The 24361-nt window shown below is 47.4% G+C and overlaps 2 protein-coding genes across 3 annotated transcripts; one reads left to right on the top strand and one right to left on the bottom strand.

Moving 5' to 3' along the window:
* The first annotated feature begins 1569 nt into the window (after positions 1–1569).
* METTL9 (methyltransferase 9, His-X-His N1(pi)-histidine) lies at positions 1570–19445 on the top strand. 2 transcript variants are annotated; one of them, XM_066640756.1, is made up of 5 exons: positions 1570–1888; positions 6470–6660; positions 8712–8921; positions 10113–10297; positions 18668–19445. In XM_066640756.1, the coding sequence occupies exons 1-5, from the start codon at positions 1712–1714 to the stop codon at positions 18868–18870; spliced, it is 966 nt and encodes a 321-aa protein (XP_066496853.1). In that variant the 5' UTR covers positions 1570–1711; the 3' UTR covers positions 18871–19445. The 2 variants fall into 2 exon arrangements, with proteins under 2 accessions (XP_066496853.1, XP_066496851.1); XM_066640754.1 differs by having other exon boundaries at positions 18665–19445.
* On the bottom strand, positions 11452–17291 carry IGSF6 (immunoglobulin superfamily member 6). Its single transcript, XM_066640895.1, has 6 exons — positions 17213–17291; positions 15065–15409; positions 13384–13487; positions 13030–13083; positions 12200–12280; positions 11452–11526 (listed from the first exon to the last, which is right to left on the bottom strand). The coding sequence occupies exons 1-6, from the start codon at positions 17277–17279 to the stop codon at positions 11494–11496; spliced, it is 684 nt and encodes a 227-aa protein (XP_066496992.1). The 5' UTR covers positions 17280–17291; the 3' UTR covers positions 11452–11493.
* Positions 19446–24361: the final 4916 nt, after the last annotated feature.

Here is a 24361-nt window from a genome sequence, read left to right as displayed (position 1 = left end):
TATAAATGAATGAATGAATGAATGAATGAATTTTACTTGGATTTCTTTTGTAACCAGCATGATGTGATTCAGAACAAAAGAGAAATGTGACAATTACAAAAAATAATAATAATAAACTTTATAATAAAAAATATATATAAAATATAAAAAATAATAATAATAAGTCTTGCTTAAACTGAGGAATGATATATAATGATTAAAAATGTCAAATGTTAGCAAAAAAAAATTAGCAATAAAAATATCTTAAGTTGCTGAGGACTGGATAGAATCTGGGGGGGGCAGGTGTGCCCCAGGGCTGTAGTTTGGAGACCTAGTAAAACTCACAAATCACTACCAGGTACTTACAGCAAAGTGTTCGGTTTTTAAAAATATATATAGTATTCATTATGGAAGTGTTCAGCCTTGAAATGGTCATTCATAATAGAATGAGCCAAGTGCAGAGTGCTTTCCTTCTGTCGCAGCTGCCTTGCTCGCTCAGGAGGCTAAGGGCCCAATCCTATCCAGTTTTTCAGTGCTGGTGCAGTTTTGCCAGTGGGGTTTACACTGCATCCTGCAGTGGAGGGGCAATCACTGGGGCCTCTTCAAGGTGTGGGAACATGTGTTCCCATACCACGGAGCTGCATTGTGGCTACACCGGAGCTGGAAATTTGGATAGGATTGGGCCCTCAAGCTGCAATCCTATACATATCTGGAATTAAGTCCCATTAAATTCAGTGGGGCTTGCTTTCTGAGTAATCATGCCCTGTAAGTTCCAGGTCAGCTCTGGAAGTGGTTTTCAGCACCTCCGCTCAGTTTGAGAAAATAGGAAGCAGTGACAAAGGGCCTGACCGATCCAACTTCCCAGCGCCGGTGCAGCTACAATGCCGCCCCAAGGTAAGGGAACAAACATTCCTTTGCCCACTCCCTTGCACCTGGCACTGTGAGGCAGCCAACCTTGAAACCAGGGGGCTGCATATACCCAGCATGGCTTGTCACCTGTGATGATGGACTTCTCCATCAATCTGGCCACTCCCCTTCTAAAGGGATTCAGGGCAGATGCCATCTCCACATCCTGTGGCAGGGAGTTCCACAGGCTAACTGCACTCCAGGCCAAGAAATAGTTTCTTTGGTCTATCCTCACTCTCCCACCCACTGTCCCCTTACGGCCAGACGCCATCCCCACACCCTGTGGCAGGGGGGTCCACAGGCTAACACTCCAGGCCAAGAAAAGCTCCTCTGGTGTGTGCTCACCCTCCCCACATTCACCCCCTCCCAGGGCAGTCCTGGGAGGCTCTGGCCTGAGGCTGTGCAGCCCCTGAGAGCTGAGGCCAGCTGCTCCTGAGAAAAGGGGCGGGGCCTGAGGGGCTGCACACCTGGCCCCTCCCTCGGAACCAGGCCGCCGGAGGGGGCTCTCCGCCAGGCCCCGCCCACCGCCGGCGTGCGCGCGCAGCCGCCATTGTGCCTCGGCCCGGTTTGAAAGCCGCGCCCGAGCATGCGCGCCGCGGGCCGCCCCCCGATTGGCTGAGCGGGCGGGCGCGCGCGCCGCGGGCCCTGTGGCGCGTCCCCCGCGCATCTCGTCCGGCCCGGGCCGCCGGCCGCGCACTTTGGTTCCGGGCTGGGGCCGCGCGCCGGTGCGAGCGTTGTGCGGCGCGGAGCGGAGGGAGCCTCGCGGGCTGCGGCCATGCGGAGGGGAGGGGGAGGCCCCCCCGGGAGGGGGTGAGCCGCGGCCCCCATGAGACTGTGCCTGGCCTGGCTGGGCTGCTGCACCCTGTCGCTGTGGGCGCTGCGCAGGAGGATGTGGGCCGGCCCCGCCAGGTACCTCCGCAGCCCCTTGTCCAGGTCCCTCTACGCCAACGTCATGGGCAGCCCCGGCCAGCCCGCCGCGCCGGGCCTCAAGCAGCACCACCAGGTAGGCCGGCGCCGCGCCGGGCCCCCCCCACTGCCTGGGGCTCGCGTGGGGGACCCGCAGGGCCGCCCCACACTGCTTCGGGGCAGTGGGTCTGGAGGGGCTCCTCAGGGAAGGGGGCGGGGTCGTGTGAGGAGCCCCGCAGGGCGACCCCCACCACACACGCCCCACTGTGCACTCTGCTTAAAGGGAAAGCGGGGGGTCTTCTCTCTGCCAGCCCCAGAGTGGGGGGAGGAGGAGCGGGCCCTGAGAGGCTCCAGGTGCCCCTCCCTCCGCAGGAAAGGGGAACCCCCCAGCCTTTTGGAGTGGGGGGTTGTGCGAAGTAATCCCACAGGGCGCCCCCCCCACCACACACACCCACTCTGCACCCTGAGCTGAAGGGGGAAGTAGGTTGGAGGGGGGGATGGATCCTGAGAGGCTCCATCTCCCCCTCTCCTCTACAGTGAAGGGGGCATCTCCCCACAGCCTTTTGGAGTATGGGGGGTTGTGGTGGGGGGGCTGTGTGAAATAACCCCCCACCACACGCTCCACTGTGCAGTCCATGCTTAAAGGGGGAAGCGGTGGAGGGAATGGGTCCTGACAGGCTCCATGTCCCCTTCCCCCACTCCTCCACAGGCAAGAGGAACCCCCCCACCCCACAGGCTTTTGAAGGAGGTTAGGGTGGTGGAGGGGGTTGGGGGAATAACCCCACAGGGCGACCCTTCCCACTGCCACCACACTTAAAGGAGTTGGTGGGGGTGGGGTTTTCCTCCATGCCAGGTTGGGGGGAGGAATGGGCCCTTGAGCCAGACTGGAAGGGATGGGGAAGCAGCAGGCTTTGTTGTTGTTATCATCAGTCTCAGCCACATCCTCAGCTTAGGGGTGTGTGGCATTGAAATTAATGGGGAGGAAAATAAGAGGCTGTCCTGGTTCTTCCGGTCTCAGTGCTGGGGGTGGGGTCTGATGCCTGGGTACCAGGGCTCCCAGGACCTTGCTGATGTTTAGGAACTAAAAATGCTGTCCTGGATCTCTGCAAGATCCCCTTCCATTGATTGGTTCCAGCAGTGAGGTGTCTTTGCAGCCTCTCTCAGATCTGTGCCGTGATGGTAATTATGCTCATTTGAAGCGCTGGGGACTAATTTGACAGTCCACTAATTTAAGCCTGCAAGTTGATATTTCCTTAGTCCTTACAGCAGACCTCCCAGGGTTGTTTCTTTTGTCTTCTGTCCCCCCTCCAGCCCTTTCCCTCCTCCCTCGAGTTCAGGTACTTTTTCCTTTCTCTCACAACCTGAGTGGTTGATAAGTCTTTGGCATTCTGCTTTCCTGTCCATATTTGTGTTGTCACTTCCTCTTGTTGTGCTTGCATGTTGCCTTCCTCCCATAACATTGCAGACCTTGTTGAATTCTGTACATGGGCAGTACCCCAGTTATGCCAGCTAACATTGGGAGCTCTCTGTATTGTTCCAAGTCTTGAGCTTCCAGACTTTGGGGGATTTGCATGGACAGAAAGGCCTTGCTGCAGTTGCTTATAAGCATAGCCTGTAGTGCTTGTTACCATGAAAGGCATCTGTGGTATGACTTCATGGGTATGCTTGACTTTGCTCCCTGTGCTATTTGTAAAAAATCCGGGGGAAGTGGAGGAATGGTTACACTGGATTTAACTATGTTGTCAGAGGCTACAAATACCCGTTTTGGCCTTCTGGATCAAGTGTTGTGCCATTGGCTTTCAAGTGGTTGCTGTATGGCTTGCAGTTGTCTGAATCTAGAATTTGGTGTTTTTCACCCAAAGTTGAATTTAACTTTGTTTAGATTTTGCCTACCTCAAAATGTTTATAAATATAAATTCTCTGTCCATCTATACACTTTGGCATTGCCCTGCATGGTAGATCAGGGGTGGACACACATTTGGGCTCGTGAACTGTAGTGGGTTGTGGGAATTGGTAGTTAGAGGAAATTGTGAGAATGGGATGAAAATGTAATGAATCTGGAGTGGATCTTTTTGTGTCTACTGAGCCTTTCCATTGCCTTATCCTTTAAAGCTGTCGAGCCCACCCCTGGCATGGTGGGGCCTCTAAATTGACTGCTTGCTGTGGCAAAAGGGCTTGACCAGTTTTTGAAAGACAGGTTGAATATTAGTGCTGCTGGATTAGTGTAAATAAAAAAAAAATTAGGTACAGTATTTCGGTTTTAAAATTTATATTTGGTCTCTCTTACCCAAGGAGAACATCTTAATGTCAACAGTAAAAATATAAGCTATAAAAGAGACAAAAAGGAAGCAACCAAAGCAAGCAAACATGCCATCACAGCAATAGGGATTAAAAATGGTTAAATCCAATAGCAGTAGAATGAAACTGCAGCCCCCAAAACTACAGAATATAAGTGGGTTTTCAGCTGCCTGTAGAACACATCTCCGAATAGCAGGGTACTACCACAGAGAAGTCGCTCACTCCAAGCACAGCTAGCTCAACTTCTGCTGGTGGAGGAACCTCTGGGAGACCTCTTACACACACACACACACACACACACACACACACACACACACACACACACACACACCCTACCTTTTACAGGTATTATCTTGGTTTTACACATTTAAGAATTGTGTATTCCACGTTTTCCACACCAACCCCATAAGATATATAATGTTCTCCTCATATTGCAGATGGGAAGTCTGAGAGGGAGTGGCTTGCCTGAGGCCACCTAATGAAGTTTTGGCAGAGCTGAGAATCAGGGAAGTTCTCCTTTGTAACTCGGCCTCTTGGCTATTATGTGCCACCAGACTGTGTAGGATAGGACAACTTAGCACACATCACCTATTTGTATTTACCTTGCAAAAGTGAGTTACAGTCTTGCTTGCTTGCTTTTCCACTTCACACTGGTTCCCAACCTATGGTTCATGGATCAGAGATGGTCTGCAAGACCCTGAGAAGTGGTCTGTGAGGTCTCAGGAAAAAAAGAGTGCCTTCAATCACTTCCAGTGTCTTGCCAAGTGAGCACTCTCCACTCTCTAATAAATCTCTCATTATTGCAAATGTTTTTTTTTTGTATGCTGTGGGGTGGGGGTTGCATGTGGTCCTCGACCATTTTTGCCTCAGTAGTCCGTGAGCTCCTAAAGGTTGGGAACCAGTGATGTAACAAATCCGTAAAAGTAGGTAGTAGTTATTTTTATCTTGTAGTCTGGGGAACTGAGGTCAAGAGATGGCAATGGGGCAGAGATTGCTGGCAGAGTTGGAGCCCAACCCCGTATCTAAACTCAACATTCTTGGAATATCAGTGACTTAGAAAAATGTGTGTTTTATCTGGTAATGCAGGGTGGAGAAATGCAGTTTCACAAGTGTCACTTGTAGAATTCCCCCAAATCTGGAACATTGGCTCTTCCATATTTTTGAGGCTTGTGCTTTAGCCTCATTTCTTGACCAGGTGCTTGAAAGCCTTTGGCTCACTACCAATGCTGTTGAGCAATGATTTACTGCCCAGCCTGTTGGTAGCAGGAAATACAAGGTGTTAATTACACAATGCTCGGTGGCAAGTTGACCAAGAAAAGTGGATTATTTATAGTACTGTATAGAGTATTTGCTAGAGAGTGATCTTCCTTCCTTTTCCTGGAACAGGTGTGTTTCTGGTTTACTTTACTGCTGTTACCAGCTCTCCTTGTTTGAGTTTGTGCAATTTGCTTGTGCTCTGATCCATTCTGGTCTCTAGTCCTTTTCTAGTCCAGTGATTTTCAACCTTTTTCATCTCACAGCACACTGGCAAGGCAGTAAAATGGTCAAGGCAAACCATCAGCTCTTTGACAATTGACAAGGCACAGTGTGCTGTCAGTGGGGGCTCACATCCCCCAATGGTCCTATTGATAAATGACCCTCTCCCAAATTCCTGCAGCACACCTGAGGACCATTCACGGCACACCAGTGTGCCACGGCACAGAGGTTGAAATTGGCTGTTCTGATCCAACCAAACTTCTATGGGCTGTACCTGCCAAAGGTAGTCTGTTATTCAGTTGAATTTGTTTTATTCATACAATGGGCCCTCCTTATCCATGGGCTCAGCATCTTGGAAGCTAAGCCTGCACCTCAGTGGGCTTCTTGGACATGACCAGGGGGTTTGTGCTGGCAACTTAGGGTCATGTCCAGGAAGTGTTCTGAGGCATGGGAAGGTTGCATGCTCCTGTATGCAACCAGTTCTTGTTCACGCTGATAACTTCTGTTCATGTCTGGGAGGTGTTCTGAGGTGCAGGTAGCTTGCATGTGGCCTCCCTGCGCCTTGAAACACCTCCTGGATGTGACCAGGCTTCTTAGTAACCATAAGTTTTGCCAATGGAGGGCAAACATTTCATGCATCTGATGAAGTGGATTGTGGTGCATGGAGGTTTGTGCTACAACGTCTTTTTTGGTCTTCATAGTGCCATGAAACTGTCTGTGTTTGCTGCCATCAGCTGAACACAGCTGCTTACTCCTTCCCATAGCAGTACTCTCAGAAATTGGTACTTACAGAGAAAACAGGGGACCTGAAAATCCTTGGACTTACCTTAGACTTAGTGTCTGTTCTTACTTTCTCAGTGCTTGAAATGTGAAGAATATTCCATTTCTCTCTCTCCTCCCACAGTGGTACATGTGCAATACAGAGCAGCTATGTGAATCTCTTCAGCCTGTCTTTGTTCAGAGTTACCTTGACCAAGGAACGGAGATCTTCCTAAATAACAGCATTGAAAAATCTGGCTGGCTGTTTATCCAGCTCTATCATTCCTTCGTGTCCTCCGTTTTTAGCCTGTTCATGTCTAGGACGTCAATCAATGGGTAAGTGCAAATGCATTTTCTGCTTGTTAAGCCTCAAAACAAAATGGAAGGAAATCCTTTTTGGTTTTCCGAAATCATTCCACAGCTTCTGTGACTGGGCTGCTCAGCCAGGGAGCCTAGTCATGAAAGGATGTGGCAAAAGTGTGGGAGGGGGCAGGCAAAACAGTCCAAGGACTGGAGCACTTTCCTGAAACAACTGTAAGGTTTGGAGTTTTTCAGTCTAGGAAAAAAGGCAGCTTAGGAAGGATGTGATTGAGGCGTATAAAGTTATTCACAGCGTGGGGAGAAAGCTGTTCAGTTCTCACAATGCTAGACCCCCCCTTTCCCTCATTGCTTCCCTGCAACTGGTACCCAGAGGATCAGTACCTCTAAATCTAGAGGTAGCATATCACAATCTCAAGAGACTTGGGAGCCTCCATCTTGGCTCTCACAAGATTTCACAAGATCCAAGTTGGTGGCACCCAGGGGAACAGGCAGGAGGTGAGGCCGGGGACATCATGTGGCACCCCTGTGAGTGTACTGTGACTCTCTAAGATGTCCCAATGTCCCATCTTAAGTCTGGGAATGCCTGCCTTAAACTCTTCCAGACTTTCTCCCCGTTTTTCTTTGATGCATTCCTGCTTCAACGTCTCTTTTCACATTAGATTCCCCCCATTCCAGCTGTCCTACTATGCGATTTGATCTGAGAAGCCCCGACTCGAAGAAGGGAGTGAGAGTGTCTGTCTTTTGCAGGCCAGTCTTGTTTCTGGGCTTGGAGATTTCCCGGGAAGCACCCTGTCAGTTGTGGCCCTTCTTCCCTCACCCCTTCCTTGCCATTTTCTCTCCACTCGAAAGGCTTTACGATGCCTTGAATGCCGCCTTGCTGTGTCTGTGGGAATAAGGGCTTTGAGCCAATTATGCGAGCACTTAAACCTGCTGCCTGTGTGTGTGTTTGATATTTAGCATGTCCATTTAGCTTCCGCTGTCACAATTTAATGGGCAACTTTCCTCTGGCCTGTCCAGTCCTCTGCGTGTCGACGCCCTGTGCTTTTCTCACATTTTCATCTCGTGTTTGCTGCTCAGCCGCTGTACTACCATGTCCTTTTCCCTTGATCATGATCATCCCGCTGCAGCTGGGACGCGCGCCCCAATCATGTTTTTTTGCTTCACACCTGCGGTCGACCTGACTGATGCATTATCGTCTCCCTCTCCTCCGTGTCTCCTGCTAACCAATTATTTTTCCCCCTCTCTCCCCCTGCATTTCCTGCTTTCATTTCATCCACATGAACCTCTTGTCACCACTGCTGTAATCTTACAATATAGACTTCAAAGGATAGTAGGTGGAAGGACCACTGATGTGATCCGGAGAGACCCCGACCATCACCTCTGTCAGGTGCCTTAATGCACGACTCCTTTCTTCTTCCATGCTCTTTCTCATTGTTTGAGCGGAGCTTTTGCTGCTAAATAACACAACTGCACGGTGTTTTCAACATAAATTTCTTCTCCCATTGCTCTCTGTCACCTTCAGCCTCTCTTTCAAGCTGCCATTTCCATTCCCGAATCTGGTGTTTAATTCTTCTCCTATCTTCCTTATCTTTTTTCCCCTTCTCCCCAATTTCATCATTTGGGGTAGAGCCTGTTCTCCTCGTCTGCCTCTGAAGGCCATGTGATTAGACAGCTAGTATGTCAACTGGATGATATTACAGTAAACTTCACAATGGGTGGAACACTGGCATTTATTGGTCAAGGCTGGTCTGGTCATGAGGCGGAGTGAGCGGTTTGCTTCAGGTGATGAATTAGTGGCAGGTTAGAATCCCTGCTGTCCGTATCTACCTTGTCACCCATGGCCATTCTTTCTCACTGGATTTGGAAAGGAAGAAGGAAATGGATTGAAGGCGAAGAGTGCTGTTCAGAATGCTCCTGCTGGGCTATTGGGTGGGATTGGGGTATTCATCTTCCCACTGTTCAAAGAGAGTCTTCCTGCCACTAAGTCTGCAACTAATGACACGTTATCTGTTTTTTTGAACCCTTCTCCTCTTCAATCAACCTCTCTCTGTCTTTTAACATTTCAGGTTACTGGGAAGAGGTTCAATGTTTGTGTTTTCAGCAGAACAGTTTCAGAGACTGCTCAAAATAAATCCAGACTGGAAATCCCGCAGGCTTCTCGACTTGGGAGCTGGGGATGGAGAAGTCACGAAAGTCATGAGTCCTCACTTTGAAGAAATCTATGCTACTGAGTTGTCTGAGACCATGATCTGGCAGCTTCAGAAGAAGAAATACAGGTATGGTGCTAAAGTGGGCTTCAAGTTCCATTATGTTGGCCGTCAGCTAATTTTTTTGCCCATAGCCTATCTAAGCAAATAAATGGTTGTAGACATTCTAGTGCCTATTTGCAGAGATGATCGATCATATAAAGACAAGAGGGGGTTTAAGGAAAATCCAAGTGCCCTCTTGTTCCATAGCATGGCGGGTGATAGAGGGCTAGAGGAGCAGGAGGGGGAAAAAGGTGCAGAATCCTGTGATGTGAAAATTCAAATTCTGTGTTGGTATCTATCTTATTTATTGCCTAATGCATTGTTATCCATGTTGTATTATACAACTGCATAGTGTAAATTGTGACTAATTGATTGATTGTGCCAGAAGTAGCAGCATTTTTTAAATTCTTGCATCAGAATTAATAAAGGGACATTGAAATGTTCAGATAAACCCAAAATGTTCAAATTTTGTGTCACAGAGTTGGCCTCTGCGCTCTCCCCAGGCAGGCTCCCAAAGTGGCGTTTTTTAAAACAATCAAATGTATAATCTACGAGGTGGGGGTATTTATGAGAATCTAGAGAGGGGACAGAAGGAGCCAGAGAGAACCCGGGGTGGCTGGTGTGAAAGGTGCTTCCCCGGGAAGCGGCTCCTCAGTTGCTCTGCAGAGCCTGGCAGGTAGTGATATTGTCAGGATTCCAAAGTCTTTTGTTTGCCGGAAGAAGAAGGGCAGAAGGAGCTGCAGATGCTCCCTGCAATCTGGAGCAGGTTCTGACTGAGTAACTTGTTTTCATTTAATAGAAAAGCAACTTTAAAATAATTTAAATGGGCCGCTAGTGTCCAAATGTGGCTGTTGTTGTCTTCTGTCTTGAGGACTAGAAAATGGCTCTTTTTATTTTTCTTTTCTCAACTTCCTTCCCACGCCAGCTTTTATTCTGCAGCAGCTACCAGTTTTGGCACAGGTGCTTACAGTGGTGTTCTGTGGAGCACCTGTGCTATGCAGATTTCTAGATTCCAACAGCCACATATGTGATGGTGGTAATAGATATATTTAAAAGAGTTAAATCCACATTCCCAAGGTGACTTAGATGCATGGCAGCTGAGACAGAGAAGCAGGATCAACCCTCCCCTTGGATATCTGGCCGGCCTTGGGTGGAATGGGGAATGGTGATTTGCCCTTCCCCAGTTGTGACCCCTCTGCGTTTTCCCACCTACCTCAGAGTCCTCGGCATCAATGAGTGGCAGAACACAGGATTCCAGTATGACGTCATCAGCTGCTTGAATCTGCTTGATCGCTGCGATCAGCCATTGACTGTATTAAAAGATATTCGAAGTGTCCTGGAGCCCACGAGGGGCCGAGTCATCTTAGCCCTGGTTCTGCCTTTTCACCCATACGTGGAAAATGGTAAGTGTTGAACATGCGCTTGCTAGAAGGGAAGGGGTGAGCGCTTTATTGTAGAAGCTGCCTTCTTCCCTGTGAATCTGTCTTCCTCGGAGGCTCTGCTTTGGGTTTGGTTCAAAAGAGGATCACTTGGGATTCTTGGTGGTGGTGCCTAGGGCCTGGAACTCCCTGGTAGGTGACATTTGCGCCACCCTTGCAGTGCTGTCATTCTGGTGCCAGCCGACAAGTGTGCTCTTTGCAGAGCCTTTGGGTGTCTCTCTCCTAAACGAGCAGGTTTCCTCCCTCCCTCTTTGTAGCAACTAAACTTGGACATCCCAGGAATCAAGTGGGAGGGGCTGCTTATACAGTGCATTGTGGCCCCTGCAATGCTCACTGCCCCGCCCCTGGTAGACACACTGCTGGGCACACATTTAAGTTGTGTGGAGTCCCAGAAGGTGGGGGCCATGTTTGTCCTTATCAAATGAATATTCTGGTAGATTCTCCTTGGCTTCTGTCCCCTCCCCAAGCATTCACCTGGAAGTAAAAACCTGTGTGGGGGGATGTGCCAGAGTCACTTTGCCTGAATCTCAAGTCAGCAACCCCATGACTCGACTTGTCCACAAATCATAGTGTGTGTGCCTGCCGCAACTTAGCTACTTACTGAGTCATTTTGAGGAAAGAGTTGAGTCACAGAGGCGGGGGAAAAAGCAAGCGCCCACAAAACAGTCTCAAGCACACACAAAAGCGAGTCTTGACCCAAATCTATTCGAGTCACAACTCTATTCTGAGTCTCTGCCACGAGTGACAAGTTGTGAGTCAGCCCCAAGTCATTGGTGTGTGAGTACATCGAGTTTCCCACAAGTTGCAACAAACCAGCTTTCTTGTGGCTCGAGTCCAAGTCTCAGACTTGAATTCCCATCCTTGCTAGGTAGATGAGGGAGCTTTGTAGCTCCCTACACAGGGCACACCTCTGCGCAGAGCTGGGGGTGGGATTCACTGTTCACACTGTGCTGGTAGCTTCTGACTACATGCATGTGTCCTATTATCACTTAGCCTTCTGGCCAGCTTATACACTCTTGCTTCAAAATATTTCCCAGACTTGGTTCGCCAGCGGAGGTTTTAACAAATCAAATGAATTTTTCTCCAAAATATAGATCAGCCGAGCCAAGGTTTTGTCTTGCGTTTTATTTCAGGGGTTTTAACGTATCGGCTGTGACGATTCATCTTTTTTGCTGGGCTTTATCCAAACGCCCCTGCAAGGAAAGGGAAATAGCGTGTGTGAATAACTTATCAGTCACATGCACGCAGCACAGGCGAAGGGGCTGTTTTTGAAACAAAAGAATCTCTTGCTTGAGGCTTTGCTTGCATTCATTGTATATTCATATTTCATCTGTTTAAAATACACATGTTGCTCATTTTATAGAAAAGCTTGCAAGACTGTTATGAATGTGGTCGTTATAATCATTGATTTAAATGTGTGCCCACCTACGGCATCCTACCCCGTCTGCTCAAGGTGGCTTAAGCTCATTTTTTAGAAAAATGCAGTATGAGAAACTGTGACCCTTGAGCCTCCCAAACCTTTATTCCAAGTGGATTTCTAAGAACTGCTTGGAATATCTTGACCCTCTATTGGCACCCCCCTGCAAGACCCATCCTGTTGGCCAGGTCGAAGATCAATTCGTCTGTTGCAGCCAAAGAGACCATCTCCTTTTTGTGTTCATCACTGAAAGTACCAGGAGAACATCGGAGTAACAGTGGTTGCAGTCGTACACACTTACCTGGGAGTAAGTCCCATAATTCAGTGGGACATGCTTCTGAGTAGACGTGTCTAGGACTGTAGTGTTAGTCTCATGAGCCTGTTTGTTTTTTCCCCTCACTCAACAAATCCAGTTTTGCCTCCTTTAACATTTCTGGCTGTTTACCCACCGTCCGTTTGCAGCGTCCTGGTTTCTTCTTGCAGAGCTCCTTGGCAATTGCTTGACCAATGGCTTGCCTGTTTTCTTTACTCTGGAAGTTGAAGAGAGGTTTTGAAAGGTCCACCTAAATGCCTCCAAAGCCACCAGCCGGGCCCATACACCAGCATTTAAATGGGGAGAGGAAGAAGGGTAGAGGAACCTGGAATCATAGAGTTGGAATGGACCCACCAGGTAACCTAGTCCAATCCCCTGCCTGTAGCAGGAAATCCTCCTAGAGAATCTTCAGCAGGTGCCTGAAATCGCAAGTCCTACCCTCTGGCTCCCCCTACCACTTAAGCCAAATTTCACCCTGCCTTGTGCTCTAAAAGCAGTAGCTAAGGAGGCCAGTGCAGCAGACGCTCTCCCCCCATAAAAAGCCTTACCTGCAAATGAATGAGTGCTTACTCATCAGCCAGAGTTATTAACCTGTCTCCCTTCACCTGGGGCAGTACAACAGTACATTGTGGTTTCTCTAGTTTTGCTTAAAAAGGAGGGGGCAACAGCCACCACTGCTGTGCATTTTCCTCTTTCCTTGGCTGAACAAAGGTAGCCGAGAGCGGCAAGTGCTGCATCAACCCTCTGGCCCCCTTGTATGTCAGCAGTGGAGGATGGGCGGGGGAGTTCCTGCTGCCTGGCTCCCTGGAAATATTTTTTTATTTTCAGAGGCAACTTGCCTGACCTTTTGTGGAACTTCCAGGTTCCAGCCGTGTGCATCTTTGTCTTTTAGGAAAAATACCCGTTTATCTAACTGCACATAATGATTTGTCCACTGACTGTTTGGAATGGACAACAAATGCTTACACAGACGCTGTGCTTCGTTTTCAGGCCTTCTTTCTCGGTGTTCTTGACTTTTGGCTGTAGAAACAGAGATGAGTTAGTCTCTAAGTAATATTTGCCTTTGTAAGCTAACATGCTGGGGATGTGGTGGCAGCAGCTATTCAGGTGCAGCTGGGATGGCTTTTCAAAGGGGAGTGCTCAAATTCACACCAGGCAGGTTCTCATGCAAACTGTCTTCTCTTTTGAAGGCAATGTTGAGTTCCACTCAGCTGTCCCCTCCCCTCCAAAGAAGTATTTTAAACCTTTTCGAAATGCTATGCAGAGTGGAATCAATCCCCCCATCCCACCCCACTGAAAAATATACATCATGCAACATACCTTGGAGAAGAACTTGAGAATTACCAACATGGCAATGAGGTATAAGAGCAGCAGCGATGAAGTGGCCACCATGATGTTAATTCCTTGACTATATTTCTTGGTTCCTTTACTCATAATGGGGAGAGGGAAAAATTCAATTTTCATTGCATAGTATTTTTACAGTATTAAAGATAGATGACTTTGTTGTCGCTTCTAACCTGAGGATTCATTTATCCAAACAGGGCCTTAATTTTGATCCTGCACCATCCTAAATGGCTCATTGTTTGGTTTTTGGCTGACAAAGTGCATTTTGTAGAAGGCGCTCCTTAGTTTGTGGAATTCACCACCACAGGATATTGTGATTGGCTTATGGAACTTGCTAACAAATTTTAGATCTTCTGCTTGGGTAACTTTTTAAACAGTTTAGACAGTAATCGAGAATGCACCAGTCAACAGCAATAGAGCCTCTATGTGTCTGTTCCTCTGTCAGGGCTCCCATCCATCAGGCCAACTGAAGCTATCTCCCCAGGCAGGGGGCACCCACTTCCATCCACCAGCTTGCCTCTCATCCTTCTCTTCCCACTCCTTGGGTTGGTAAAGGGGGGGCAGAGTAGAAGTGTGGAGGAGCAGAGAGCAGCAGGCTAAAGTGTCCACAGTGCAGAGACTGGCCCATCACCAAGTAAGGGGGCCACATTTGGCTGCCTCCGTCACCAGGAGGTCTTGGGCCAGCCTCTGTTCTTGATGTCCCCACCTCTGTGCCAATAGGGTTGTAGCCAAAAACAAGATCAGTTCCCAAGGTGGGGGATTCTGGGTCCCGGCTAAACACAAAGATTTGCAGCTTTCACCACCACCCCAAGAAAAGAAAACATAACCTCAAAGGGGGCAGATAATTCTGAAAGTGCATTGCCTCCTAGATTAAGGAAGGTTGAAGGTCTTGATTCCTAGAGACATCACTATTCCTTGGAGCACACATTTGTTGCAGGGAGTGGGGGGGAGTACTTTTAGTTTTAACTTCAGAACCAGCAAGAAGTGGCGATGCAGTTTAAGGATGATGGAGAGAGATGGAGGGTAATCTGAAACTGAGAAGGCTGGCAGGATTTGAACTGAGGGAGTCTAGTCTCTGCAGCCCCACCCTGCGCTGAGGCAGAGTGAGAAATTTATTTATTCTGGAGAAATTAGACGTGGAATATTCTCCTGGGCTCACTGCAGAGAGGTGAGCAAGCTGCCGTGTTTCCTTGGCTCCCCTCTCATCTGAAAGACAACTACCGTGATTTTGTCAGGAGAGTTTTTAAATGAGGTGAAATGGGTGAATTTTGAAAAGGGGAGGCTGGAAGGAAGGAGTTGATCCCCATCCAGGCAGGAGCCTTGCACCAGCATTTTGGAAAGGGGGGGGGGCTCTTTCCAGTGCAGCAGAGCAAATGCCGCATGACATGATGATGCATTTGAATATGAGAAACAAACAAGAGGGAGGAATGCAAGACAAAGAGAGGGCTTTTGTGAGTGGATGACAAAGCCTGAGATCCCTTTTACACACAGTGCTGGGGGTGAACCTGGGACTTCTGACAGGTCCTTTCCCCAGTGATGATGACTGTATTTGATGTTTTAAAGTGGTATTATAACCCCCCGCCTGTTGGTTAGAAGTGCAGGATATCCATCTTTTAATGTGTATCCTGCACCGTCTCAAGATACAATGGCAACTGACCTCTTAGCACCAATGTGGTCCCGCCACCAGTTTGCTTGGAGGTGGGAGTGTGTGAATTTGGAAACGCCACCCCACAAAAATAAACTGCAACATCTTCTGCACCGACATTCTTGATCTGAAGTGAAGATGAGTCCATCCTGAACTTTGCAGTGTTTGCACAGATGGGTGTGCACAGATCTTCGTGGTTATGCGAAAAGTATCGAAACCATACAGTGGTGGGAGAGGAGTGGCACCCATCTGCAGAAAAAGTGCATGGAATTGTGGTATTGCTTAATGTGGCATCAGCTTCTATATACTGAGGTTGAGTTACTGTCACTCTGCAGTTTTCCTGATTCTTGGCAGCATCTGTAGAGAATGGATAAACACGGATAAGCGCCTTTTCTGGGATGACTCTGCCAGCACGTTGTAATCCCTTTTCCCTGCTGTAACTAAAATTACAAGAAACTGGAAGGAACATGGGTGTTCCCCTTGCTTTGTGCCATCTCCATCCCTTTTCTGTCCCTCTGTTTTCTCCCCTGTGTCAATGCAGTCAGCCTGCATCTTACACAAGGGTTGTGTTTCAGAGCCTGCACATAAAATGAAAACTGCCTATACTCAGCATTTGCTTGAAAATCCCTTGCATCTGAAATGTGCATTCAGCCAAGCCTCACGTAAAGTTGTCAGGAGGCTCTTGGAAATGGCAATTTCAAGCGAAACAGTTGACAACGAACACGGTTTTACCATAGTCTAATTGATCGACGTAAACAAGAGTTAAGTTCCTAAGGCATGTTTCTGGTCACAAAAACATAGCTGAACTTCTAAATAAAAGACTCAAAACACTTGTAATATTAAACACTGAAATAAATGTGAGCTTCCCAGACTGGCGCAAACCCATGCAGACAGGGGGAGAACATGCGGACACCACTCACACAGTGGCCCTCGCTGGGACTGAGGTTTTTTTTTCCTCATCAACTTTATAATGAAATTACTTTAGTGAGGACTTGCTGTGCTGTTCTCTTAAAAATTACTAGAGGCAGGCAAGAATTGAGACCCCTCCACCATACAGAATGCAGAAGAAGGAGCAGTTGTACGGAAACATCTCGCATCGAGCTTGGGTTCCACATGCAATACCTGCTCTCACGAGGAAGGAAAATTGTGTGGTTTGGAGAGAGGACTGAACTACGTGAGCAGCAGCACATTTAGAATATGCGGTTTCTGATTCTGATGTCTGCCCAACCAAGAGCGCCAGTTACTCAGTGTTATCAGTTCATAGGAAGCAGCTTTCATACAGAGTTGGACTATTGATCTGTCCAGTGCAGCATTGTCAGTGTCAACTGGAAGCAGCTCTGTGGGCTTCAGAACTGGATCTTTCCCAGGCCTCATAGGCAAAGGTGGAGATTATCTGTCACATAACAGGCAGAGTAAGGAAAGATGTGATGTGTGCCTAGAGAAGGGATTCCCAAGCCATATCTGACCTACTCACACATTTTGATTGGCCCTCTGCCGTTAGCCGTGTGTGTGTTTCCGTGGTTCTTCCTCCCACCCCCCCCCCCCCCCGTTTGCAACCGTACATCTTTTTCCTTCCACTGGATGAAGCAGCTCTTGTCCTGGGTAGTTCTTATGGGGAGCCCAGCTGAAGGGGAAAGAGAGCCAGCAAGCAGCCCCACATCTGCAATTTTTTAAAAATCTAAGGATCTTCACAAAAAGGCATATATTAATTTTCTGTAACTGCTGCAACCCACTCTAAGAGCAAAGCTGAGCAGTGTGGCCCTGGCAGCTGAAAGTTTGGGAATCCCTACTTTAGGTTTTTATGTACTGCAGGAATAAAATGTTGGAAATGTTGTTTTAAACAAGCAACTTTCAGGAGGGTTGCAGCCATCTTGATCTTTTGCAGCACAATCAAGAGCTCCTTGAAGACAAATCAGTTTATTACAGCAGAAGCCTTGTGTGGGCTGCAGTCCCCTTCATCAAGTGTTTGTTTCAATGTTTTGCTTCATTCTTTCCAATCCTCCCACTGCCACCTGTCCAAGTTTACTTAAATCAGTAATGTTGTAGTTGTTTCCTGTAAGAACCTAATATTAACCATTTTGGGAAAGCTTGAAAAGGGGGGGAGTGGACGGGGAGAGCAAAATGGCAGTTGAAAGAGGATGGAGAAATTGAATGGCTTACCGGCACAATATGATATCCAGATAAACTTCAGCAACGTCACCGCAGCCTCTAGGGTAGAAGTTGCCATTTTCTCCACAAGTTTACTCTGATCTGTTCAAGAAAGTGGAAGGAAGAGTGATTTCAGAGGAACTGAACCAGGAAGCCTCGTGAGTTACCAGTCTCAGTACTGCACAATATAGGAACCTCCTAACCACATATTTACATGAGTTAAATATAGCATGGGATGCCATAGATTTTAAAGGTTCAACTAATAACGATATTTTGAGAATAGCTGGCTTATGTTGTGAGCAGGAGCAGCCGAATGGTTGCAGATTAATAAAGCATTCTTAGCTTGGCAAAAAAAAAAAAATCCCCCTGCACTGCCAGATAACTTTGAACCCAGGTCAGCCAAGAGCATAAAACACAAAAACTCCCAAGTTAGAATCTGCAGCATGCATCAACTTTCTTGGGGCTGCCTTCTGAGACTTTGTTTTAGGTTTGCTGCTTGCCCTGGTTTCCAAAGCGCTCATGCTGCAAACCACAGAGAGCCAAAGATCTGACTGGCTGCTTCCTATCAAAAAGGGCGTTTTGGGTGTTTGTGCTTCCTCTTTGGCATTGTGGTTCCCTCATTTTCTTGGCCTGCAGCTGCCTGGTCCACAAACCTCCTTTTTTTTGCCAGCAGAACCTTGCACTCCCCTCCCCTTGTAAGCTAGGACCTACTTTGCAGGGCGATCCCTGCCACAGATGTGCCTGTTCCTTGGCCCTGTTTCAAGGTGGGGACGTCTGCCCAGCCAGGTTGTCCTCTCACTTCCCATGCAGGAACCACGCATTGAGTTTGCTGACAGAGCAAGTTAAACACCCATTGTGATGTTGTAGCAGCCTGGACTGGAAGTTTCAGAGTAGCACTGCTTTTCATGGTGTGAACACATTCCTTTTCTGCTCCGCTTTGTGCCTGATCTCTTTCTCAGTTTGTGGGATGAGCATGCACGCTCCAGGCAAATGACGGGATTTCAGAGAAATTGCCCGGGGACTAGCATCTGATCCTACTGTGCCATGCATGTCTGCACACACCCTGCTTCCAGATCGCTCTGCTTGCCTCTACCCTCTTCCCTTCCCGCTACTCTTCTCCCACGCTGTCATTTGAAGAGGCAGGGAGTGAGGGGGGAGCGTAAAGGCCTAGAACAGCCTCTCCTAGAGTCATCACTAGGGTTTGTGTCTCCCCCACGATGAACCTTCAACACCACCATACTGCTGCTAGGTGATGGACCTCTAGGCTCCGTGGTGCATCTGGGCTCATCAAAGGCCAATATTCCCCCATTTCCCCTGCCTCCCCTTCCTCTGTGATCTGTTTTTGGATTGGCAGCCCCTTGGGATAGGGATCCGGTCTCTCCGAACGTACACGTCGTGCTGCAAATAAAATTTAAATCAGTGAAGGTGAAATGTTAGTTAATGAAATCCTATGTGCTCTCTCAGTAGGCGGCAAGTGGGACAAACCTTCAGAAGTTTTGGAGATCAAAGGACAGACGTGGGAGGAGCAGGTGAACAGCTTGCCCGAGGTTTTCAGGAAGGCTGGCTTTGTGGTCGAGGCATTCACTAGACTGCCGTACTTGTGCGAAGGTGACATGTACAATGACTACTACGTCCTGGATGATGCCGTGTTCGTCCTCAAGCCCGTGTAGCCCTGTGTCTTCTGGGTTCAACCCAAGATGCAACTGCAGTCTGTGAATGAAGCATTTTTAAAAACTTTTTTATTTTGTCGTCGTTTCATTTTTGTTTTTATTGATTACAGGAAGGGTGGGACAAAAATAAATCTTTTTATTTTTTTGTGATTGTCCATTTTCAATTGACATCATGTATGAATTTGAAAGGTCAAAATACTCATTTCTTTGTAGTATGTGGAGGGGGAAAAGACTTTTTTTTATAAAAAAGAACACTTTTATTTGATGATTTCTTACTCCCTTGCGACGCACCTGCGATCCAACAATAAATCGAAGATATTTTTATACCTAACTATTGCAGGGCTCTCAATCCAGCAGTAGCCGGGAAATACTACGCAAGCTTGATCCAGTACGGCTGTTTTTTAAAGGACGTCAGAGGAGAGCGCTGGCAATAAAAGCCGTACGTTCCATCCAAAACTGAGTTTGATTTATCAAGTGTTGGAATGGATTTTCTTCCATGTTTATGAAGTTCTTTTTATCTGTCCGTCTTCAGCACGTGTTTTTAATCATGTTAATAAAAACTTTTTTTGAGATGACTCGAGTCTCTGATGTTTGTTTTGTCAATGGAGCCCTGGTCAGGCTCGGTCAGTATTCATAAGGTGTGTGCTTGTGAAATGGTCTTGAAGAGCAGTGGTTCCCAAACTATGAGCCGCGACTCCCTGAGGAGCTACAGAAACCAGCCAGGAGAGACGCGGAATCCTTGCGAGAAACCCGCTGCCCTATACAATGTATAGGATCGTAGTCCTAATGGGGAGCCGCAGCCAATGGCCCAGTAGGTCAGGGGAGCTGCCAGTCGAAAAAGTTTGGGAACCACAGATACAGAGAGTCAAGATGATTGGTCTTCCCTGACAGCAGCTCTCCAGGTCTTTTTTGGTCTTGCTGCTAGGATCGTGTCGCTGAAGATGCTAGGGATTTATTCTGGAACCTTCCGTGAACAGCAGGCGCACGCCGCTGCTGGCCCAGTGCCAGCCACAATGGTTCTTCATTCTTGAACGTGCTCTAGAGAGCACCATTGTTCTCCGCCAGCCAGGCTCCGTCTCTTTAAAATGTGGACTAGAAAAAGGAGGAAAAGTTATGGCTAGGTGGCAGCTGCAAAGAAGAAAAGGGGCATGTATGTTTTGGGGGGTGTGCCAGCCCTCCTCAGTCTGCAAGCAAGGGCTCATAGGACTGAATCCTCCTCCTGGAGGGAAAAGGCTAGACTGGAACCCTCCCCCTGGGCATCTGCAAGTGTTGCAGATGTGGAGAATTTTTGGTGGGGAGGAGAAACATTTATGTTATCTTGGACTACCACCTGCAGCCTGAAACTGTACAGCCCTGACTCCATTTATCTGAGTTGGTGAGAACTAAACCCTAACCACAAGTTATGAGCAGTGATTATCTAGTACTAGTAGTAGTAGTAGTATTTATTTAACAGTCTCAGACCACATAAATTATCTAGTTCCTGCGTAGACTGAGCTGACCTTCCTTGGAAGGTCTGCCATTTTCAGGGTTTTCTGAGGTCTGAGTGAAGCCTGTCTGGGGTCTGTTTTGGAGTCTGCTTCCGGCTGCTATTCTGTCTATATTAGTAAAAGCTGAGCTTCAGCAAGCCCAAAGCCTTGGGCCGTAATGGTCTGCCCACTTTTTCTCAATTATTATTCCAGTTTTTTCCTGAATTTTGTACTGGTCTCGGTGAAGTCTGCTTCAAAAATCAACTCTCAACTTGGTATCTCTGTAATTCTCTTTCCTTCCGTCCAGATGGCAGTGTAGATCAGGGGTTGTAATCTATTGCGTTGAAGCACAGAAGATGCAAATGAGGAAGGAAAAGCAGAGGAGTGTTTTGGAGCAGGTGCCACAAGCAGGGGTGTGTGTGCGTGCATGCGTGTGTGTGTGTGTGTGTGTGTGCGCGTGTGCCCGAAAACTGTTCTTAAACTGGAGAGCAGTGAAAGCTTTTTCATGCTGTTTCAAGGTCACATTGCAAGGGAAGAAACTGGAAGAAATTAAGGTTCCCAGCACTGGTCAAAGGGCTACTGAGGAAGGGTTTGTAGGGGGCCTGGTCTCCTGAAGCCTCTTAGTTGAATGTTCAGCTCTGCCACTCTCTGTTAGCTGAAGGTCTCTTCCCTTCATCCTTCTCTCTTTCTGTTCTGGCTGAATGTTAACCCCCTCCCCCCCATGAACTGTGGTCAGTCTGGCAGAGCAGTTGCAGGGATGCTGTGTGCAGTCGCCTCTGTGAGGAGGTATCTGAAGTGCAGCTCTGATCCCCTTCAGAGGGCTTAAGGGGCTGAAGATTGGATTCATCATCCACAATTTTCACCAGGGAGGGGTCTGGGAATGGATCCCGCAGATACTGACCTGCCCCACCTGTACTTTGTACCATGTTCTATACTTGATATTGAATCGCGTTATCTTGTTTAGTTAGAAGAATAGCTTGATTTTTAAAAGGTTGCCTGCCCAGAGTCTTCAGGCTGGGACGGCCAGGTGATTTTAAAACATGAGTCGATCCTTGTGAGGCTTTGCAGAATCCGCACCTCAGTTTGCCACATTCTTCATGTTCACAATTTCAGTCTATCCTGTGGTGCGAGATTTAGGCTGCAGTCCTTTGCACACTTGCCTAGGTGTAAGCACCACTGCACACACTGGAACTGACTTCTGAGTACAGATGCGGAGGATTGTGCTGTCAGTCATTTAATGCCTTAAAACCATATAAGTGGCTTCTGTGACACAGGGCCCTCTCGAATCCTGAAGGGTTTGACGTCACTTTTCTTGAACTGATATGAAATGGGCAACGCTCAGATCTCAGCATCGCTTGCACACATTGTCTTCCAGTGTACATCACGCCCTGTCCAGTGCACCTTTTGTCTGATTTTGCAAAGATGCCTCTGCTTTCCTGCGTTGTGGTGTGCTTGGCAGCTTGCTGTTTCCTTTGGTTTCCATTCTGACGAATGTGTGGAGGGAGGTTTTGCAGACAACCCATCCAGAACCAAAACAAAGTGCCTGGGAGAACTGTATATAACTTGGACTTCAGCTCAACCTGGTGTTGTAACTGGGCTGGGCCCTCTGATTTAGCGTTGCCCCCAGGCCTCAGCAATCATTGAGCGTATCCTATGCCGTGCCCTGGGGCGGTCCTCCCGCATCCCCATCTCTCACATTCAGGTGACTGACTGCCTTGCTTGAGAGCTCCCTGAGCTGCAGGCAGCAAACACCAGAGAGAGGTAAGTGTGTTCGCTTCACACTCATCCTTTCTTTCCTCCACCCCACCTTTCATTCCCAACTTCCTCTGTTCATTTCTGCCCCTCTGAATGCACAAGCCTCTTCCCCCGTCTTTCTTTTCCAAACTTCCCCTCTCTCTTCACCCACCAAGGTGGAAGATGTTTTGTAGCAATCTCTTCCACAAAAGCCTCTTGGATCTACTTGGGAGCTGAGCAAAATCTCTTGCTGGGATCTTCAGGGTTTGACAAACTTCACCACCTGTGCAAGGGGTGAGTCAGAATTTCAGATTTCTTTCCCACTCTCCCTCCCCCATCTCCACATTTCGTCTTTGCAAGGGGAGATTTGCAGATGTTCTCATCAGAGATTTCCCCTTTTTGTTTTGGAGATCTGGGAAAGTCACTGTTCTTTTAGGGGGGGGGGGGCAGGAATTTGCAGTTAGAGAACTTGGCTTGTTGTTTAGCATGCTCCATCACTTTTCTTTTTAAAAAAGTTCCTTCAGAAGGTTGTGTTGCTTTTTTCTGGTCACAAATGTGCTCAAAGAGGACCAGATCAAGTTCTCTACCTCTCCCCCTTTTTCTTTTGAGATTGGATCATGGCCTTTCCAGTGTGGAACATATCACATTGTTTCCTTCCCAGAAATGAAAATAATTTGACATTACGTGGAGTCAGCAGGCAGAGGCCAGCGCCTGAATGTACTTTTTAGATTTATTTGGGACACATTTAAAATTGCAACTTGTATACATTTTCAACTTGTATACATTTTGGTTGAAACCCAACTATTTGGTTTAAACATATATACTTTTAGTTTAAGCAAGAGTTTGGAATACAGGGAACTCAATCTTCAAATGAACTAGCATAAATTTCAAAGTAGGAATAAGTTTCAGGAGGAAAAAAAACACAAATGAAGATGTTTAAAGTTCATTTTTGTTGTTGTATAGTTGAAGTGAGGCATGGCTATGGGGGGGGCGAGGTGGTCACAACCAGCTTCTGCACACCCAAATTATTGGTCATTGGATGGTGTAGAGTTTTGAAGAAAAGGAACAGCCTGCCATAGTTGAGTGACTGAGTAAAGAAATTGGGAACATCAGAGAGCATAGACCTGGATTTGCAGAGCCGGGGAGTGTAACTGCAAACCCTGCTGGAAAATCAATAGGGCAACAGCAGAAAGAAGCACAACCAACTACATTGTTTGGGAAACTGGATACTCATGAATGACATAGAGGTCCTGTTGAGCTCCTCCTGGAACAACTGAAAGAGGAGAGCTGAGAACGTTTCAATGGGCAAAGGATAGATGGGCTCAATAAACAAATCTGGTTCCCAAGATCAAATGCTTATACTCATCAATCACACTATTGTCTGTGTTGTTTTATGGTCCACATTCTGCTTTGGAGTCAAATGCTGGGCTGCGTTCAAGGGTCCAGGCAAAACCAGGGTGATGACCCAGCTTTTGGATTCATAAAAAAGAGTTGGACTGCAATGTTTAATTACTTTATTGAGTAGACGAGGCTGCAATCCTAACACACTTTCCTGAGAGTAAGCCCCATTGACCAAAATAGGACTTACTTCTGAGTAGACCTGGTTAGGCTTGTGCCCTGAATCAACTTAGAAAACATTATGGTCAACCGGATCAGCCAATCGTGTTTTTATTTTTTATATTCTTAATACAAGTGTTTGCAAATGAGAAGTCAGTATCAGAAGCAGTGAACCCAAGCTTTGTCATTGGAGTGCTTTGATATCGGGCTTCCATACTCAATTCTTCATATATTCTTCACAGATAAGTCCTCTTACGAAGCAAAGCACATCTACTTTTTCTCGTGTGCAAATGCGTGCAGATTTAACTGATTAATCAGCTACAGTGTATGGTTAATTAAGATTTCTTCAGTTTGTTGAAAACTAGAAAAACTGGGTGTCCAGGAACTTTAATGTGCTAACAGCTTAAAAAAATCTTTAGATTTTACCACCATATATTATATATTGGCAACCTTCAGTCTCGAAAGACTCTGGTATCGCGCTCTGAAAGGTGGTTCTGGCACAGCATCTAGGGTGGCTGAAAAGGCCGATTCAGGAGTGACAATCCCTTCCACACTGGGAGCAAGTGCAGTCTGTCCCTGGCCTGTCTCCCTGGCTATGGGCCTTCCTTCTTTGCCTCTTAGCCTCAGACTGTTGGCCAAGTGTCTCTTCAAACTGGGAAAGGCCATGCTGCACAGCCTGCCTCCAAGCGGGCCGCTCAGAGGCCAGGGTTTCCCACTTGTTGAGGTCCTTTACC

Source organism: Tiliqua scincoides, chromosome 13 (assembly GCF_035046505.1).
Source record: "Tiliqua scincoides isolate rTilSci1 chromosome 13, rTilSci1.hap2, whole genome shotgun sequence".
NCBI lineage: Eukaryota > Metazoa > Chordata > Lepidosauria > Squamata > Scincidae > Tiliqua > Tiliqua scincoides.
This window is presented reverse-complemented; position numbering and strand designations above follow the sequence as displayed.

Excerpts from the sequence above, each read along its gene's own strand:
- METTL9 (XM_066640754.1), top strand. The coding sequence starts at position 1,712 with ATGAGACTGTGCCTGGCCTGGCTGGGCTGCTGCACCCTGTCGCTGTGG. Across the intron at positions 6,661-8,711 it reads TCTAGGACGTCAATCAATGG|GTTACTGGGAAGAGGTTCAA; the intron begins GTAAGTGCAAAT and ends TTAACATTTCAG. Across the intron at positions 10,298-18,664 it reads TCACCCATACGTGGAAAATG|TAGGCGGCAAGTGGGACAAA; the intron begins GTAAGTGTTGAA and ends GTGCTCTCTCAG.
- IGSF6 (XM_066640895.1), bottom strand. The coding sequence starts at position 17,279 with ATGGCAACTTCTACCCTAGAGGCTGCGGTGACGTTGCTGAAGTTTATC. Across the intron at positions 13,488-15,064 it reads GACCACATTGGTGCTAAGAG|GAACCAAGAAATATAGTCAA; the intron begins GTCAGTTGCCAT and ends TTATGAGTAAAG. Across the intron at positions 11,527-12,199 it reads CAGGACGCTGCAAACGGACG|GGGCGTTTGGATAAAGCCCA; the intron begins GTGGGTAAACAG and ends CTTTCCTTGCAG.